Source organism: Taurulus bubalis, assembly GCF_910589615.1.
Source record: "Taurulus bubalis genome assembly, chromosome: 2".
Lineage (NCBI taxonomy): Eukaryota > Metazoa > Chordata > Actinopteri > Perciformes > Cottidae > Taurulus > Taurulus bubalis.
In genome coordinates, this window is record NC_136590.1 from 16,689,858 (window position 1) to 16,709,547 (window position 19,690).

At 41.1% G+C, this 19,690-nt stretch overlaps 1 protein-coding gene across 1 annotated transcript; it reads left to right on the plus strand.

Annotated features, from left to right (window-relative positions):
- Positions 1-2,776: 2,776 nt before the first annotated feature.
- Positions 2,777-14,293, plus strand: gucy2cb (guanylate cyclase 2Cb; the record flags this gene model as incomplete). The annotated part of the gene is made up of 27 exons (XM_079214188.1): positions 2,777-2,972; positions 3,675-3,787; positions 4,058-4,125; positions 4,342-4,557; positions 4,738-4,859; positions 5,545-5,647; positions 5,996-6,110; positions 6,629-6,770; positions 8,161-8,243; positions 8,440-8,548; positions 8,821-8,902; positions 9,708-9,810; positions 10,020-10,079; positions 10,179-10,244; positions 10,365-10,469; positions 10,655-10,741; positions 11,412-11,544; positions 11,654-11,791; positions 12,004-12,080; positions 12,161-12,252; positions 12,354-12,512; positions 12,672-12,864; positions 12,956-13,130; positions 13,405-13,503; positions 13,606-13,700; positions 13,856-13,932; positions 14,080-14,293. The coding sequence occupies 27 exons, from the start codon at positions 2,777-2,779 to the stop codon at positions 14,291-14,293; spliced, it is 3,222 nt and encodes a 1,073-aa protein (XP_079070314.1).
- Between the last annotated feature and the right edge of the window lie 5,397 nt (positions 14,294-19,690).

Consider the following 19,690-nt stretch of genomic DNA (forward strand, 5'->3'; position numbering starts at 1 on the left):
CCAAATGAGATCTATGAGACCAAATGTATTCGTTGTATTGGTAGATCCTAATATGAAAGATGAACATCAGAGTCCAGGCTCAGCAGATCTGGTTAAATACAGAGGCACAGTTATTGTACAGAATGATTGGCTTGATGTTTCCATGATGAAATAATAATAAATAAAAAAAACACACAAATAGAGACAAAGACGCATATTCACACGTCCCCACCGGATGATGCAGACATCCCTTGTTCAACTATCTCTGCGGCAAGATGACGTGATCAAGTGTCATCAGAATTGACTGGCGAAGCAGCAGGTAGAAACATGGGATTTTAAAGTATTTATACCCCGTTTCGGTCAATCGGTGTGATAACAACGTGTGAGAAGTCATTTAAGACTTGGGCTGAGCTGACAAACGTGCCTCTCAGTCCATGTGGTGAAAATCAACAAACCCAACCTGCTGTTGGTCCATTTTAAAACAAAACAACAAAATCAGAAACAAATCCTTCACCTAGGCCATTACATCCCAGAAACGGAGAACAGTGAAACAAGCAACATCATAATAAATATATATGAAGAGAATGTAAGAAGCAGATTTTTATTGATTTGTTTTACTTCTGTTTATTATATTATCACACAAAGGTTCAGGTTGTTTCCCTCTACGTCACAGTGATAGATGAGTAACATTTGTGTCATTAAGGAAGCATGGGAAATCTGGCCACCCACTGATAGTTTTGACTGTGTGGCGCGCACACACACACACACACACACACACACACACACACACACACACACACACACACACGGACAGAAGGTGCCTGGAGATATCCACTGTGAGGTGATTGTTCCAAGTAATGAGCTGATAATGAATTTTCATTAAATTGTGTGTGTGTGTGTGTGTGGGGCTTGTATGTGCTGCTCACGCCAAAGAGGTAGTACTAATTAAGTGAGGACATTGGTAATTTATATCATCCAGTATAACCCGGTAACGTATTACAGGGTGTGGTTGTGTGTTTGGTATAGATAAACTGTACAAAAAGCCTCTGAACTGAACCACAGAAGTGTGTGCTGTTTTACAACACGTAATCTGGGATGCGTTTTATGGCCCAGCCAACCTTTGCTCTTCTCTTTTCTCTGCTTGCTTTCCTTTCCCCAAGAAATTTACAAGCTGTGTGTCTGTGTTTGCTGTCTGCCTGTCTCTGACACGTACAGTGAGAGCACAGACACATACAGTGGGTATAGAAGTTCGTCTCTAATGAAATTGCAGGTTTTTGAAATGTAAAGACAGAAATAACAACAACGCATATGTCATATTTGTTCTTCTCTTGCTGTGGTTTCCCAAGGAACAACAATCCAGATGGGGGGGGGGGGGGAGGTGGGTACAAGTAGCTGATTATTAGGAACATTTAGAGTCTGTACAGCCTTTCAAAATGAAAGCTGTAACTGGCATCAGAATAGACAGCTTTTGCTGTATAGGATTCTGCTGAGAGAGCCGTGGTCCACAAAGAGTTACCAAAAAAACAGCAAGATCTAATTGTTGAAAAGTGCCAATCAGAGATGGACATAAAAAGAATATTGAATGCATCAGATGTACCATGAAGCACTGTCAAAACCATTACCAGTAAGTGGAGACAATGTGGCACCACAGATAAATTGCAAAGACCAGGACAACACTATGAAGGTAATGAGAGGAAGAGGAGGACACTTTCCAGGGAGGCTCCAAGAAGCCAAAAGCAACATTGAGAGAACTACAGGAATCTCTGGTCCTGGTCACTCCACGCATGTGACCAACATATCCCCTATTCTGCACATGTCGGGGCTATGGGCCGGGGAGACGAAACAGAACCCTTTTCTCACAAAAAAAGGAGCATCCAAGCCCATCTGAATTATGGCAAAAGACACATTCTGCCACCTCGCACAATGCAGGGAAATTTGTTCTGGTCTGACGAGACAAAAGTTGAACTTTTTTTTCAGGCAAAGCTAGAATATGCATAGATATAGAAATTGATACAGAGCTTCACTGAAACCGGTTTTGAAACAACAAGTGTATTTAGATAAAATGTCAGTGTTGTGAATTCACAAGGAGCAACATGACTCTCCTGATAAACTTCAAAGACTCCAGGTGTGTAGACTGACCATGTCCTCAGCTCAGAGATAACAACCTGTGTTGCTGCCAATGTGAGTTTCAGGTCCCAACAAGCATATAGTGTACCACAGGACTACGTCCAGATACATTTACCATAGGTGACATGAGTGCAAGGCCTCACCAGCAACCACTGGTAAAGGTCAGCTTATTTTACATCACACTGACAAATCAAATATCCAGTTGTCCTGAAGCATAAGATCATTATTGGTAAAATGCCCATCCTGATATAACTAGCAAGCTCACAACCAGCTACAATCTGTGCTCTGTGTGTGCGTTTGAAGCTTGCAATTCATGCAGACCTTGGCACAACACCAGTGAGAAGCTTATATGGCCCGCCTCCGTGCTTTAAAGGTTGTATATTAACAACTTGATGTGGAAAGGACAGGTGACCCGCCACAGAGAGATTGTCAATGGGAACGACTCCGGGAAGAACACACACAAGGACTCAGCTACTGGATATCGCTCTTGTAAAGTAAAGTTTCCGTTGTGAATCAGATGGCAACAAACACAATTTAAGAGGAAGTTCTTGGAACGTTTGGTGACTTATCTGCACTGAACTCTGGAAGAGAAGCAGAGAACAAGACATTCACAAAAGTGTTTAGCAGATCATGGACTCTCCTTAACAGCTCATAAACTTTAGAGCTGAAAATGGGAACAGGGTGGTGGTGGTTGTGCGTCTTGGGAATTGTTGCTGCTCCGTGTCGGGGCATTAAACAGTGTCTGGATGGGATTACAATCAATGTGGTCCTGCTGGAAGATGACGAGTCTCCCTGGAGTATGAGGTTTGTGAAGGACAAAATACTGGAGGCCATTGAGACAGACTCAACCATTAATACTGCAGAAGGTAATTAAGTATACAACATACAAAGGAAAACAACATTATGTCATCCGCATGTGTTCACAGAATTATATTACACTATGGATTAAAATTATATTTAAACTGCATTACTGTGGATTCTGCAATAGAAATGTGGGACTATACTGCAAATAATTTGCAGAATACAGTATTGTATTCTATGAAACATCAGGTAGTGTCATAAAATTATGTGTCTGTGCGCAGTGTTGTTGTTACTGTTCAGGTTGCTGGAGTGTAAACTCCCCCAAATCCAACAGAGCAAGGTAGCGTCCGTAACATTGGCCTAGCCTACACTATGACAAAGGTCACATCCAGGACAGGTTCCCGCTCTCTTGGAAAATACTACAGTACACAGTGGATGTGCTAGGCATGAACAGGGCTTATTTTTTTACATAACATGTAACACAACAAAATGATAACATTTTAAATCCCTACTTCGGTGGTAAGCTAGTTAGCTTGAAATGCTAACATTTACTGCTCATTTGAGAGAAGACAAGTTGTTTGTTCTTGTTTTTTTTGTTTTCAAAATCCAAACTCCATCCAAACTCCTTATAATCTTTAATCTCTTTACACATTATTGCACTCACTGCAACAACAGTCTCATCCCCACAGCTTCAACATGCAAACCATCCAAAGCTTGAAACACCTGCTGTGCGTGTCTACTTATGTTTTTTTTTTTTTTTTTAAAAGGGACAGGGTTTAATCTCACAGCTAAATTTGGCGGTATCCGACCAACCTTCTATCGACACACAGGCTGCCACAGCAGCGCGTGTGAGGGGGTGGACGAGCTAAAGAGCCTGATGGTAAGTCAATATTTGAATCCAATTTAGACTCATGATTATGATATACTTGCTTTGTAACTTGCTTGGGTGCTTAGTGTGTACCTTGAGGATTAAAATCTACGTCTACTCAGAAGCTACATCATTCTGATTTTGCACAACGTAAACAGCAAATCACATGTAGTTAAAAGCAAGTACAACAGCGCGCAAATCAGCCACATGAGCAGTGCACACAAATGTGAAACAAACAGCCACACTGAGCCAAAACTCAAGCTCATTTGTATTCTCTGGCAGAACGAGGGCTCCCTGGGATGTGCCGTGCTTGGTCCCACCTGCACCTACACTACTTTCCAAATGTTTGAGTAAGTGCATTTATTTCCAAGCTTAACTCCACACTAGTGCTTATATATTTAAAAACATTGTTTACATATTCAAACAGTGTTTAACTTGTATAAATGTGGTAATGGACAGTGCATGTGGGCTCTACGATCCACCATTGCATGCCTCCATGTATATGCGATTCTCCATATTTCTCTCCCTTAGCATGCTTCCCCCCTCCTTTTTTGTCTCCCTGTCAGTCTGGAAAAAGGTCTGAAGCTCAGCACGCCCATCATGTCGGCGGGAAGCTTTGGTCTCTCCTGCGACTACACGCGCAACCTGCAGCGCCTCCTGCCGCCAGCGCGCAAGATCGATGACTTTTTCGTCAAATTCTGGCAACACGACAATCATATAAAACCTGTGTGGAAGACAGCCTATGTTTACAAGAAACCAACCAACACTGAGGATTGCTTTTGGTGAGTCACCAAGAGATGGGAGGTGGAGGTGGGAATGACATTCACATCTGCCGTTTGTGATCACCTACATTTTGCTGTGTGCGTGCGTGGCCAGCAGTGTCTATGAGGAAGACGCACAGGTATGGCTTGTGTGTTGAAATTATATCATGTACATCTGTTATAAGTGATGCTATTCCCCAGGTATATTAATGCACTGGATACAGACTCAAGCCAGTTTACCAAAAACATTTCGAGAAGAGTGCTGCGCAACCCAGAGGACCTGAAAGATGTAATGTCCTCACCCAAAAACAGGACAAGCAACCGTAAGACTTTTCTTTAAAAATGTACAATACATCCTCATGTCTGATTTAACTGCAGTATCTAAGTAGTACTGATACAAGAATATAGTACTGGCTTGAGAGACCAATTTTCTGAAATGTCCTTCCCCTTCCCAATACAATGGAGGTGTACGGGATTTTCATTTGTGCAGCTCGCAGCAATACATACTTTATATACTTATATAGTAGTACATTAAAGGTTAATCTCATTCCAGTATCAGCTGTCAATATAATGAAGATAGATGGACAATCGATAGGTCACACAGGCAAGTTTTCACAGTGACATTGCCCTCCATATTGTATTGGGTTGAGGCAGAAACCTCAGTATCTCAAAACCTGGACAAATAAACTGCAGCATTTACTAGTGGAGGGGACAAATTGGACAGAGGACAAATTATGTCTCAACAACTCTTGAGACCTGTGATATAGCCCGGGGGGCATACTGTTAGACATTTTGACTTGTGCACACACCATAGCTTTTTGTTCCGCGTTGATGAATGATGTACACAAAAAAGGGCATTTGGGGTTTTGGGATTTTGATGTTAATTTAAGTTTCATGATTCAAGCCAGAGGATTGAACAGAGCGTTTGCCTTGCTCCAAGGCTACTATGTTAAAAATAATGCATACACTACTGGTCTGTGGCGTTACATACAGCTTCTCTGTTTGCAGTGTTTATCATGTGTGGATCACCAGTGGATGTAGAAGAGGTGAAAAGATGTTACAAAGAGGCCGAAAGCAGCGATATTCTCTTCATCCTTATTGATCTTTACAAGTCAGTGCTCTTGATTCATTCATTCAATCTCTTTTTCCATCTCTAAATTTGCTGTCGCTCTCTTTTTTCTCCTCTTTTTCTGCAGATGTTTGACCTGTAAACATGTTAAACGCACTTATTATACTGTTTGGTTACAAATGGCTCTTTTCATTCCCACACCCTTCTTTGAGATATAGTACACATACTATATAGTCCACATAGAGGTACTATGTAGTATTTATCACACAAATTTCATCAACCATTCTGTTTATATTTATGTATATCCTCTATTAATGTTTTCATTATCTCTTGGCGTTTGGCTGTGCACTTGATCACTTTAAATAACGCTCCACTGCCTCCTCTCCACAGTGATCAATACTACACCAACACATCCTCAATGCTATCCATGAGGAACGTGTTGGTACTGACTATGCCAAACACCAGAAACTACACTATCAATGCAGACCTGAAGGACAACAACACGGTGTGGACACATTTCCATATTACTCAACTTGCTTCTTCCTTTTACTGCTGTTTTAAGGAATAGTTTGACATTTTAGGAAATATGCTTTCATTGCCTCTTTGCATCTACTGTAACTCTCAGCAATTAAATAGGAATGTACAGTCAGCAGATGGTTAGCTTAGCTTAGCATTAAGGAAACAGCTAGAGAAGTGTACCTACCAGCTCACTGACTAACATGATATATATTGTTAGTTTAATCTATTTAATCTGTAAACCCAAATGTTTAAAAAAGTTTCCTTTTTTAGGGGTTAAGTGTAAGACCTGATGAGTGACTTCCTGAAGTATTGTTGTCACAGTGAAGTTACTATAGTTGTACTTTATCTCACTCTTGGAATGGCATAGGTACTGATCATAGGTGGCAACATCTCTTTCTAGCATCAGTGTTCCTGTTCCTCTGAATAATCTACAGAGCAGTTGTTCTTATGCTATTATCAAGAAAGTAGTTCCAATCATCAACTTTTCTCTCTTTTTTTCTGCAGATGAATGATTACATGGCCGCGTACCATGATTCAGTGCTGCTGATAGGCGAGGTGATGAGGGTAATTGCTAAAAAACCTCAGTCAGAGATTCAGCAGATGGAGTTTGTCAATGTGAATTACTTCAGAAACATCTCCTTTAATGGTAAGGAAGGAGGGAGAGATAGTGGGAGAGAGGGAATTAACCTCTAATGTACTTAACATTCTTGCCCTCAGTCGGTCTGATTGTAATGTTGAATAAATCAGTTTGGATCAATTTCAGGGATGAGACCAAAACACTTTAAGAAAATAAATCAAAGAGGAAGTATAGTGAAATATATGTATTTGGTGGAGGGATAAGTGCAATTTCACTGAGTAACAAAGATTTCTCAAATACTTAAGCCGTTATTAATAGTGACATTTTTCCAACACTTTGGTTGAAGACCAAATACCTGCTAAACTAATGACGAGCCCATCAGCCTCAGCTTTACTTTGTGTTTAGTGCTAATGAGCAAACATTAGCATGCTAACACGCTAAACTGGTGAAAAGAAAACATACTTGCTGAACGAACATCAGCATGTTCTCATAATGCTGCAGGAAGGACTCCTGAAACCAGGAAATGAGTCCGGTTCCTGCGTTTTGAATGTTTTGTTCTACGATATAAAATACTTTTATGTGTCTTAAAAAAGGCTAAATGGGACAACAAATGTGAGTATGTGTGCTCATACGACCGTGTTGTAGTTTTAGGCTTTTTACTTCTGACGATTGCATTCACCCTTTAGAAATCATAAAGTGTAAGTGGTGCTGAACAAATTGCATAAGTATCATACACGTGTTTGCCACAGAGTTTATTTTCTGCAGTCATCCAAAATCAAATGGAAAAATCCCATTGGCTTTTTGTCGAGAGAACCAGTAAGATGCTAACTTCAGTGAGATGCTAACCACACAAATACACCATCCCTGCAGCCCTCTGTGCATATTAGCATTAACCTTCACATTCAGCACGGCCTCACAGGCTAGCATGGCTGTGGACTCCTAGTCTGGTTTAATTGGCCCAAAAGTTATAAACATGTGCAGTCTATAAATACTGCAAACAGCTCATGAAGTACTCACAAGGTGTGAGGTTATAGTTTCTAAAAAAAATGAAAACGTGCGTTGAAAATACTGATGACAGGACCTCATTGCCAATGAAAACTGTCCTCACAGTTGACATTGGTTATGGTCTCGTGTGAGGCCCAACAGATGGAAGCTGCTGTCACTTATTTGTCTTTCTCACTGACAAGATGAAGCGATGAGGTGTTGTAGCCGGCAGGCGGCAGCTGTAAGTAGCCTGTGTGTAATTGGGGGTGAGCGTGTGATTGAGAGACACACTCACAGAGAAGCTGTTCTTTCTGTCACGCTCTTTTATCTGTACGTTTTTTCCCCCTCAAATGACAGAAAAAAAAAAAATTAAAAATCAAATGAGTCAACAGTACACAGGTTTCTGACAACGTTGTGTTGAACAGGGTGTCTGCCTTATGTTTGAGAATGAAGACGTCACTATTGTTCTTCTCAGGAAGTGCTGGAAACTACAAGCTGGACAAGCATGGAGATAGAGACGTGAATCTCTCAGTCATTTACACCACAAATGACAACAAGGTACATCGTTCTGCTGTGTTCATTGATATATATTCAGCAGTGAATATTAAAAGGAACAGCTCCTCTTCCTTTTGCTAATTTTTAGCAATATCTCACAGAGATCTTTAGTAATTAAACCTCCCATTACTGAATCTCTTGCTGTCATACCGTTTATTACTCTGAAATGTGTACATTTCTTCTCACTTGTATTCCACAGTACAAACCTTTATTCACATTCGACACAGAGCTCCAAGAAACGAAAGTGGTTGAGACGGACCCTACCTTCATCTGGGGAACGAAACTTCCTACCTTCACACCATACAAAGGTACGGGTGTAGATGACACAGTTTAGTGACCATTAGCTGTTTATTACTGTCAGTAAAAGCTATCAGTCTGCAGATGTGTTATGTAACGTATTTTTACAAGGTTTTACTGTCTCTAACCTGAAGTGGGAATCTCACATGTGCACAATAAACTGGGTTTTCAACACAGAAATATTCGATACATAGCGGCGTTATGCTTGAGTAAAGTCCTTCATGTCCTTTGGTTTGCTGCAGTAAACAATGTTTTTGTTTTGTTTTTGTGCTCACTCTTTCAGACCCAGCATTTTATAACGTCATTGTCATCGTGTTGGCTGTTACAGTGGTTGTGGTGGCCACCATCGCCTTCATTTTCTACAGGTGAGTCGCAGGCCAGACAGGCAGATGTGTGCAGTACATTACTTATTGAGTAAAGAAGTCCAAAAGCAGACAGTAACAGGCAACAAAGCTCCATGGCATGAGGCAGGATGAGCCGATAAACAGCAACAGAGCCGATGGACTGACACATGGGAGACTGGGGACTGTTGAGCAGGTCTGGTGACTGCAGGGCTGACAAGAGGCATGGTAAAACCGAAACACAGGACACATGAGGGCCTTTAAAATGTAACAGACGAAACAAAACCCGAAACCATGACGAAAGTGAGCTGACCTGCTATGGCTAAAGCCCCAGAGCTTCACGCTGACCACTGTTTCCATGGCAATGTTTGCTGCATGCCTAAAATAAATGAAGAAAGTGAACACTGACACGTCGTTTTTTTACCATTGTTGAACTACAAAGCTATCCGGCTCAGTATTTGAGATATGTATGATGCTTTTTATCATTTTCTTTTTTTACATTTTTGATTACTTTTACATGTATAATGTCTTCTATCTATTTTTAACAGCTCGTATAGATGGATGTAAATCAAATGCAGTTTCTATACATGAGTATTCGGGGGTTTAGAATTAGAAAAAAATCAAATGGCATTTTTCTGCACCTCTTTAAAGACCTTTTTTCTGACCAACCTGAAGGGTTTCATGTCCAAATAAAGTTTGTTTGTAAAAAAAAAAAAAAAGTTCCAAGGGTGAGCAGATATTGAAAGTGCACGTCTTAGGTGCCCATGGATGTGGATCCCTATGCTACGTTGTAATTAGTATTTTATAAGGCTGTTTTTTGCCTGTGTAGACAGAACAAGAGAGACCGCCAGGTCAGGACGCGCTGGTTCCACATCTCTTCTGATCTCGTCACACTGCTGGAGAACAACCAGCTCAATGTCATCTCTCTGAAGGTAAATGAAGCGGCAACGTCTCTCCGTCAGTGGAGGCTCCTTTTCCACACACTTTTACTTATTGACCCAAACAGGACAGTGAGGTTTGTCCTGCAGTCAGAAAGCTGTGATCAAAATACTTTGACCTTGTTCTTGAACATGAATGCACTACAGCACACAATACAATTAAGAAAATAATTTGCTCTGTTAACTCCATCTGCCCCCATCAGATTGAAGATGAGAGGAAAATCGGGAAATTCCAGATCCGCCGTGCGCTCTACGATAAGAAGGTAGCTGGACACTTCAGTGGTTTTCAAATCAGTCAACATGCTATTTGCACGTGTAGATTTGATTGCTGGTGTGACTGATGCTGCTGCGATCGTTTTCAGATTGTGATTCTGAAGGAGCTGGAGTACTCAGATGAGGACTTTGCCCGGATGATAGAACTTAACGCGGTAAGACACAGACACACACACACACACACACACACAAAGACACACGTGTGTGCCCATCCTGTGTTAATGTTTGTCTGAGCTAGACCTCTGTACCACTTCTGTTTCGTCTATTCTCTGCAGCTCAAGCAAATCGACTATTACAACCTCACAAAGTTTTATGGCACAGTGAAGATTGATCACGGTGTGTTTGGAGTGTTTGAGTACGGAGAGCGGGGGTCGCTCAGGGTACGTATGGCATGCGACAAGTCCATTCAGGTTTGAATGGAAGTTTAGTTTGCACATATCAAATCACTACTTTGATTTACACCTCAATAATATCCGTAGCTCGTTGCAGGACAAGCAAAAGAAAATCTAATAACCGTTCAGAATGCAATCATTTCACCAGATCTCTTGTCCCTTCCTTCTCCCAGTATGTGCTGAATGACAAGGTTTCGTACCCAGAGGAGACCTTCATGGACTTGGAGTTCAAGATCTCCGTTATGTACGACATCGCCAAGGTAAGACAGAAACACTGGGGTCTGCTGACGAACACCACGCCATGTGACTTTGAAGTGCTAAAAGCCTGTGTGTGATGTTTGCTATGCACTACCATTTAAATACCACACTCAATTATCAATCACCTGCCATCAGAATGCACCTGTGAAAACACCTGTAACCAATTGGATCACTTAGAAATCAGAGCTCGAACACCACAAATAGGATTCAGGGCAGAAAGGGCCATTTAGTTTCAGAAATTGTGTTCTCACATTTGCAAAAAAGAATCTGTAATATAAGCAGTTATTCCTGGTTGTTACTTCTGAAATTGAAATTGTATTATTTTTATATTTCCTTAATATGTACAGTACTTTGACATAAACAAATGCATGTATGTATTAAGTCTTCCAAAATTCCAAAACTCATTCCTCTCTGATGAATGTATTACACCACTAGTTCCTTTTCATTTATTAATCTGTAGTACTTCTGAAACTGTATACAGTAACCCAAACTCTTCAGTAATTATCTTATGATTATATCATATTTTGGAGGGCATATCATGTTCATATCAAGCTGAATATTTGAGCTAAAACCTGTTGCTGCAGTTTCTCCTGAAAGTCAGCAGAGGTCAGTAGAGATCCTAAATGATTTACTGCTCCTTTAACCTAAACGGTGTGTGAATCCTCTGTGCAGGGCATGTCCTACCTCCATGCAAGTCACATCCAGGTGCATGGCCGCCTCAAGTCCACCAACTGTGTGGTGGACAACCGCATGGTGGTGAAGATCACAGACTTTGGCTGTAATAGCTTTCTCAGCCTCGGCAAAGGTAAAACAACAGTGTCTGGTCCCTCGCTGAGTTTTTACGTTCACTCCGTCAATCTCATCACGTTCTCACATCCCCCTTTCCTTGTCTCCTCTCCTCTTTCTCCTCTCAGACTTGTGGACTGCTCCGGAGCATCTGAGGAGACAGGGCACCTCTCAGAAAGGAGATGTGTACAGCTTTGCCATCATCGCTCACGAGATTGTTCTCAGAAAGTGCACCTTCTACACAGAGCGCTGCTCCGACCGAGCAGGTGGGACACGCCTACACAGCCGCTGTCCAAAATTAAGCCCCCACACTCACACGTTGAGCTCCTGAAAACCAAAAGAATTAAGAAAGTTATTACTAATCTGAATTAAGGGACTATATGAAAATGTTTGAGATGTTTGATGCAATACACACACTCAGTAATATTGTAAGTAACTTTGTGGGGAATTCAGTCATTCATAATGTGTTCGCATACAGAAAAGCTTGACAAGGTCATCATGTCCTACTTCAGACCTGATCTTAACTTGGAGACAGCTTCGGAGAAAGAATTTGAGGTGAGTTAATGCAAGTCGTGCTTATCTGCGATCTTGTGTGTCTGATGTGTCTTTACAGCGTTGTGTCCTCCGTCTCGTAGGTGTACATGTTGATAAAAAGCTGTTGGGATGAGGATCCAGAAAAAAGACCTGACTTTAAGAGGGTTGAAAACTGTCTGGGGAAAATAATCAGGTAATCGCTGTCTTTATTTTAACGGCTTCTTTTTTTGTAGTTTGTTTTAATGAAAAGTTTTTTGTTTTCCTTCATCCTCCTCCTCTTCCGTTTTCCTTCAGTAAAATTCACAACCAGGACAATGAGAGCTACATGGATAACATGATAAGAAGACTGCAGATGTACTCCAGAAACCTGGAGCACCTGGTGGAGGAGAGAACGGCGCTCTACAAAGCTGAGAGGGACCGAGCGGACTGCCTCAACTACATGCTGCTTCCAGGGTCTGTTAACACTTAAAGGAGCACATCACATTTTAGACATGCTGGTCTGAGAAGACAGATCATATAATAATGAATACGTCCTACCTGAAAGGGAGGCAAAAACTGCCAACGCACAGGTGCATCATCGTGTTTCACCTGTCTTGGTTTCTCTCTGTGTAGCCCGGTGGTGAAAAGCCTGAAGGAGACCAGTGTGGTGGAGCCAGAGCTGTACGAGGAAGTGACAATATACTTCAGTGACATCGTCGGTTTCACCACTCTGTGCCAGTACAGCACACCGATGGAAGTTGTGGACATGCTCAACGACATCTACGGGGGCTTCGACAGCATCGTCGGCCACCACGACGTGTACAAGGTATTGACACGGGCGCAATGATGGAGAGAAAGGATGGAGACATCTAGATGGACAACACATACAGCATCATTTTTCTTCCATCCACAATCAGGTGGAGACGATTGGCGACGCCTACATGGTGGCCTCTGGGCTCCCAAAGCGGAACGGGAACCGGCACGCGGTGGATATCTGCCACATGGCGCTGGATATCTTGGCGTTCATCTGTAACTTCCAGCTCCGACACCTGCCTGGCATCCCGGTGTGGATACGCATCGGCGTTCACTCAGGTAGAGGGCACTAAACTCTGGATTGTGTTTATTTTTTTTCAATCTTCCATTAAAATGTTAACACTGTTTGTAAATGGAACGGAATGCTTTAAATTGTCTGTCTGTTGTCCTAAATGCAGTGTGAGACACAACCTTTAAATTGCTCCATTATGGCCAAGTGCAACTGTTCCCGACTTTCTTCTGAAATCTTCGCCTCCGTTTGAGCTGTCCACACATTTTCTTTTATCTCGTGAACGCTTAAACTCTATGATGGAAAATGTATGTGTGTGTCCAGGTCCCTGTGCTGCAGGGGTCGTGGGGATAAAGATGCCCAGATATTGTTTATTTGGAGACACAGTCAACATGGCTTCTCGTATGGAGTCTACTGGACACCGTGAGTGGAGAAATAAAGACATTCATGCTGCTAACTAGTGTGCTCCAGCCAAGCGTTTGACAAAAAACAGATGCCTGTTGTTTTATCTATAATATGCTGCAGCCCTGCGGATCCATGTCAGTCAGCCTACTATAAATATCCTGCAGAGGACAGACTGCAAGTTTGAGTATGAGATCAGAGGAGAAACGTGTCCAAAGGTAAAGATGAGCGTCTTTACATTTACTAAACATGTCAGAACCATTTTTAAATAGAACCTAGAAACACTCAATTCTGCAGAAAGCATCGACTGAAGCGTGGATGTCTGCAGAATTCACACATGGATGAAAAATTGTGTAAATGTGTGTTTTTCAAGGGTAAAGGCACAGAGACAACCTACTGGTTGACAGGTGAGAAGGGCAAAGACTACGACCTCCCTTCTCCACCCACAACGTAAGTTGCTGAAAGGTTTTCAACCCAGATATTTCTTTTTTTAACATGTTTCAGGCATGATCATTTTGCAAAAATGAAATCAGTAAAGTATTTTTATCACATTTTTTAGCTTTTTCACTGTTCATGTACTGGTTCCTGCTTTTCCAGTGAGAACTTTCAGCGGCTCCAGCAGGACCTCGCAAACATGATCCTGACGTGCCTGGAACGGCGCTCTCGAGGCTCCATCCGGAGGAAGAAGCCGCTCTCGAGTCAGAGCAAGGAGGACGACGAGGACCAGGAATCAGAGGTGGAGTCTGAGGGCGACCATCCTGAGTACCTGCACCTGGCCACTGTGGATAACACCCTCAGTACATTCCTGTAGCAGATCTACTGTAGAGTACATTACTGTCACAGTCCTCTCCGTCTGTTATTACAGAACTCACTAGGGGAGTGAGGGACGAAAGGACTGTACGACTGGTTTTAAGTCCACGAGCAGACATGAATTGATCAGTTCCTGTGATGAGCGTTAATGTCCAGACTACATCCAAGTAGTGTTAATGTACATATGGACCGTTCTCCTGCATATTCTTGTCAGGTTCATAGTTTCAATATGCTTTTTTTTTGGGAGAGCTGGTGAGTGCATCTCATGAGCAGGCAATAGACATGAGAATAAAAATCAAAGATGCAGGTGTAGTTTAATTGTACAACAAAGATTTTTGTAATTTATTTTCTTTCTCTTTTATTCATATTTTATTATTGTAAAGCATCTTGTGAATCATATTATATGAGAGTTGCTATAATAAATACATGTAATTCTTATAACAAGTATTAGATTTGGTTCAAATCTATAGATCCAGGCCCTTATTTATTTATCAAAAAGTACACTCCATGCTGAGTCTAAAGAAACTTAATACTGTAAAACATTTATTTCCTGAGTGAAAGGAACAAAACATTTATCAAGGGACTTATTCCTGCACGAATAGCCAATCGGACACAAGGATGAAACCTTTATTTGCTGTAATGTTCATTCTTAAAAACGTCCTGACATTTTACCCAGTGATATGTTATATTATCTTTTAAATTTTAAAGTGAATTGTATTTGTGTGAGATCCCTAATTCTTCCAGTTTATTATTTTACTTGTTACTTTGTATTCATCTGTATATCATAATCAAGAAACATGTCTGAAGACTTTGGACCACTGTTGCATCTCTGGAACATTTCGACCTTAATGTTTAACGTGAGATGATTTACTGCGCTGGCTGTATGCTTTGATATTTCAGGTGTGCGCCTCGGAAACAAACAAGATCTTCAAATCTGTATTTAAACCAAAGGACAAAGATTTATTTTGTTGAGAATGGTGACATTCATTTACATTAAATAAAAAAAATCACCTTCTTTAACATTGTTGAAAATTGTGTTTTTCAGGTGAAAAAAAGAACGTTAAATGAAATCAAAACAGTGTTTCTTGAAGCCTGTTCAGGTTCATCTGAGGCGTTACAATGCATGTGTCACATTGTTTTATGTATACAGACATTGAGGCTCTATGGACAGCAGAAGAAAAAGAAAAAAACTCCAGCATCAGATTAAAATAGTTTTCTATCCACAGCTGCCTGAAAGACGTTTGTTTTTTGCACAGAATAATGAAAGAAGACTGCTAAGTAGACTTTTACACATCACATACAAAGTGAAAACACACTATTGTACAGCAGAAACAACTCAACACAGAGTGTGCAAATAATACAAATGAAGTGTGGATCCAGCGAACAACTGGACATGCAAACGGTTGTTTATAAAACTGACCTAATGGTAACACATTTTCATTTAAGAGGAAAACTCAATTTCTAGTCTGTTCAGCTTTGTGAACTAAAACTCAAAACTAGCATATTTAGTAAACCTGATGAATATAATTCTATATACACCGGTGAAAATCAAGTTAGTCAAAAATAAAAGTGAGTCGTCAAGTAAAAAAGAAAAAGTCACCCAAAGACCCCCCTTCCCTCCCCCTCACACACACACACACACTTATAAAATGTCAAGGACCACATTATTTTTACCGTGTAACATTAAAAAGAATCAGCGAGAATAAATTAGATAACTAAATGTACTAAAAAAAAAAAAAATCTATAAAAAAAGGCATAACTTTTTATACAAAACAGCTTGAGCCTTCTGCAAGAGCTGCATGGAAACCTCTTCCCCTCATACACGCAGCAGCATGAACTGTATTTGTCTCTACTGGAACACTTTATGAAAAATTGTATTCTCAAAACAAAAACAAAAAAACATGCACTGGAATAAATTTACACAAAACACCAAATCTTGTCTTCAAACTACCCATTCGTCAACTAAAATATTAAAACCGCTATTTAAAAAAATTGTTTTAAAAATGCACGTAATAACACCCATGATCATTTAAATATGCCGGTCTGTTGACGTGTCAGCGTTGCTGATTAAACTCAAGGCACTGAATGACCCGCGTCAATAAGAGCCACCAGGAAAAGCTGAGGTGACAAAACAAAAAACAGTCTTCTCCCTCCTGCTAGTATCACGGTTATGATTATCACAAGCTTGATGTGTACCATCACTACTCTAACATTTATTATACTCTGCTCATCCAGCTAATAAGGTATTTATTGCAAGGAGCCGCACATGTCCGGGACATCCGTTTCTAGTTTACACTTTAAATGGACGAGACGCTTTATCTTATGGACGCACACTCAAAACACCCAACGTTGTATTTGCGGCCAGTTTTTCCCCTTAGTTTTAATGATCAAAATGTTAACAAAGGAGTCGCCAACTATGATCTTAATTCTTGATTGTCTCAAGTTAAAACTCTAACTGCTTAATGTCTGTATAAAACACGTTGCTGGTCAGTCTGTGTTACACAGCAGCTAAACAGAAGGGAGGGGTTTATAAGCTGCTGACAGCCAACGCTCAATATGGCTGCAGAAATCTTCAGAGGCAGAAATAATCTGTGTTTGAGGTTAACCTCAGCGGGCAGAGCCAATGAACTGCAATTTTATTTTTATTTTTTTAGGGTTAGTGCAGGACAGCTTTAATAAAAAACTTTAAAAAGGACACGTCTTGTGGCATTTCATATTTTTCCTAAAGTCAACGAATTCCATAAAAAGACTAAAACCAACTATGACATTATCCTTCGATGCGCGTTTCAATCTGTGGCCAAAAACAACCCGAACGGATGCTATATTTACCCCGTTTGAGTAACGCTCGCTAAAGACTGCAGTGGCCAGCTGTTCCAGGGAATGTTTTCTTCATGTCATACAGGATGCTGGAACGCTGCTAACCATCTCTTCCAGACAGCTGTGGCCTTGTATAGCTAATTAGGCTCGTATAGCTAACGTGAATTTGGAATGTCAGCTGGGTTAGACATGTTGTAATGTTTGTATTATTGTTTTTTGTTTATCTCCTACCACTGCAGATGAACTCAATTATTTTAGTTACTTGTGCCTCCAAGAAACCCTAATTCTTTCATTTAGCATCTGTCCAACAATGTTTTCTGATAAGCTACAATATGACTATTGAGGCTATATGCGTATCTCGAGTCTCATTACCTGCTGATGAAAACTGAACACCAAAATATCAACAGCTACACCTCCAGTGGTTCCAATAAATGTGCTGTCAAAACCCTGTGGCAGGTGAATTCGCTGTCTGACACTTAGGAATGAACAGATGTAATGACACAGCATTAAATAAACTGTCAGGGGTTGTGTGCAGGGGGATACAACTCTGATCTGTGGTGCAGTTCCTACAAGTCGCCAATAGAGGCTGTTAAAAGTCATGTGTGATCCAACCGCTTCCCCAAACCCTTTTGGCGATCTGCACTGCGGCAGATCGCCTGTTCCCTATTCCACAGGCAAAGATGACGACAAAAGACATTGCGTGACTATCACTATTACAAAACGGAGATAAACCTCATTCTCCTGTCTCAACCTCTCGTCCTCATTTTGATGCACTCCCCTCTCAGCCAGGGCAACAAAACAGAGACGCTGCTGCTGCTGAACATGCACCGGCACGAGCTGATGCAGGTGTGTATCAGCGCACGCCATGGTGTTGGTGCATGCAAGCGTCCCGCTGGCGGCTCTTACTTTGAGCTCTGTTGGATGACCGTTTCTGTCTGTAGCCAGATGAAACCTTTGTGAGGGTTGTCGGTCCACAGCTGCATCGTTTCCATCTGTCAATTTGGAGCCAACTGAACCAAGACATGGCTAAGGTGACATCTAGTACCACAAGATCAAAACCATGTGGTTGTTTTGTTTCCCGGCCGAGGGAATGTTTCCTCTCGACACGAGCGCAAAACAAATGAGCAGACTGTGGGAACAATGGTGTTGTGGTAACATTAGGAAATGGAATAATCCAAAGATTCACCACACACACGTCATTTATCAGATCGCGGTGATGCAGAAATGGCTCTGAACAAAGACAAGGTAAATTTTCTTCTGCCATTGTCTGGTTCAGCCAGCTTTAATCTGGATCTTTGGTTATATTTCACTAAGCTCCACTACTGCCCTTGGCAATGTGACGTTCGCACACACCAACACATTGTTTAATTCTACTGATAAAATTAGTTTCACTGAAAAATATTTTTTGAAGATATTGCTGTGCTTGACTGGGAGATTTGTTTTCCTTTCTTTTTGGTCATCTGGTAATCTTTCTAACTGGCATTTTGTCAATGAACTGATAACGCTACAAATCTGTTTGGATGACTGTCGATTGGACACACATATACACCATGGCGTAATAAGCCGAGAAAGAAAACAAAACGTACAATTATTGGGATTTCTACATCCGGGACCCATGGATCTGGAAAAGCTGTGGAATATGAGAAAAATAGAGATTAAAGAATTGTAGATCCATGACACTCTAATCTATTAACATTTAATACAATCTAATGCTGTGGTTTGTCTGTGATGATGCCGATGATGAAAATGGTGACAGAATGAGAGCAAATGACTTTACTGACATGCATAATGGCTGCAAACGTCCACAAAAACACACACAGCCATGTCTTCACCACTTTTTACACCTTTAAAAAGTGTGCCCCTTTAACATTTACTTGATTCTGGAGGTTTAAATGTCTGCATGTGTCCATTACGTGCTGGGTGTGACTGTGTTGAGACTGTACATCCAGTATGTACACAGAGTGGGAAGGACATCGGACACTAGTGCTGCAATGAAAGGTCAGGGATATTTCATGTCACAGCATTGGTAACGAGAGCCCATAGAGACACAATGCCCAATCAATATCTAGTAATGCTGAGCCGGGTCACTGCAGGACCAGAATAATAAGCATGTCCGTGTTTACACACATGCACAAACTGGTGCAGATCATCACGACAAACATGTCGGTCATTCTTGACAAAGGAGGAGAAGGTACTGGTGGTCGTTCCCAGTCGGCCTGATTCATTGGCAGACATCATTCGTTCATTTTTGAGTTTATTTGACAGGGACCACTATAATAAACTTCATTACTTGTTATCCGACGCATTATACAGATGAATAAAGCTAAAAACCTATTTTAATCCCTTCTCCCCGGGCAGTCATTACTGCACAGCATCCGGACTGGAGGGTTGTGACTGAAACACTGATGAGATTTCTGTTATTTAGCATCAGTCGAGCAGAGCAATGATTCAATGTTACTGTTAGTCGTCTTTCTGTAGAATGTATTATTAAATTATCTATAAACTAAAATCTCTCTCCTTCCACTTTCCTTACCAAGTGATTGACGGGGACCAACTTTGTGGTTGCCCAATGACATAAAAA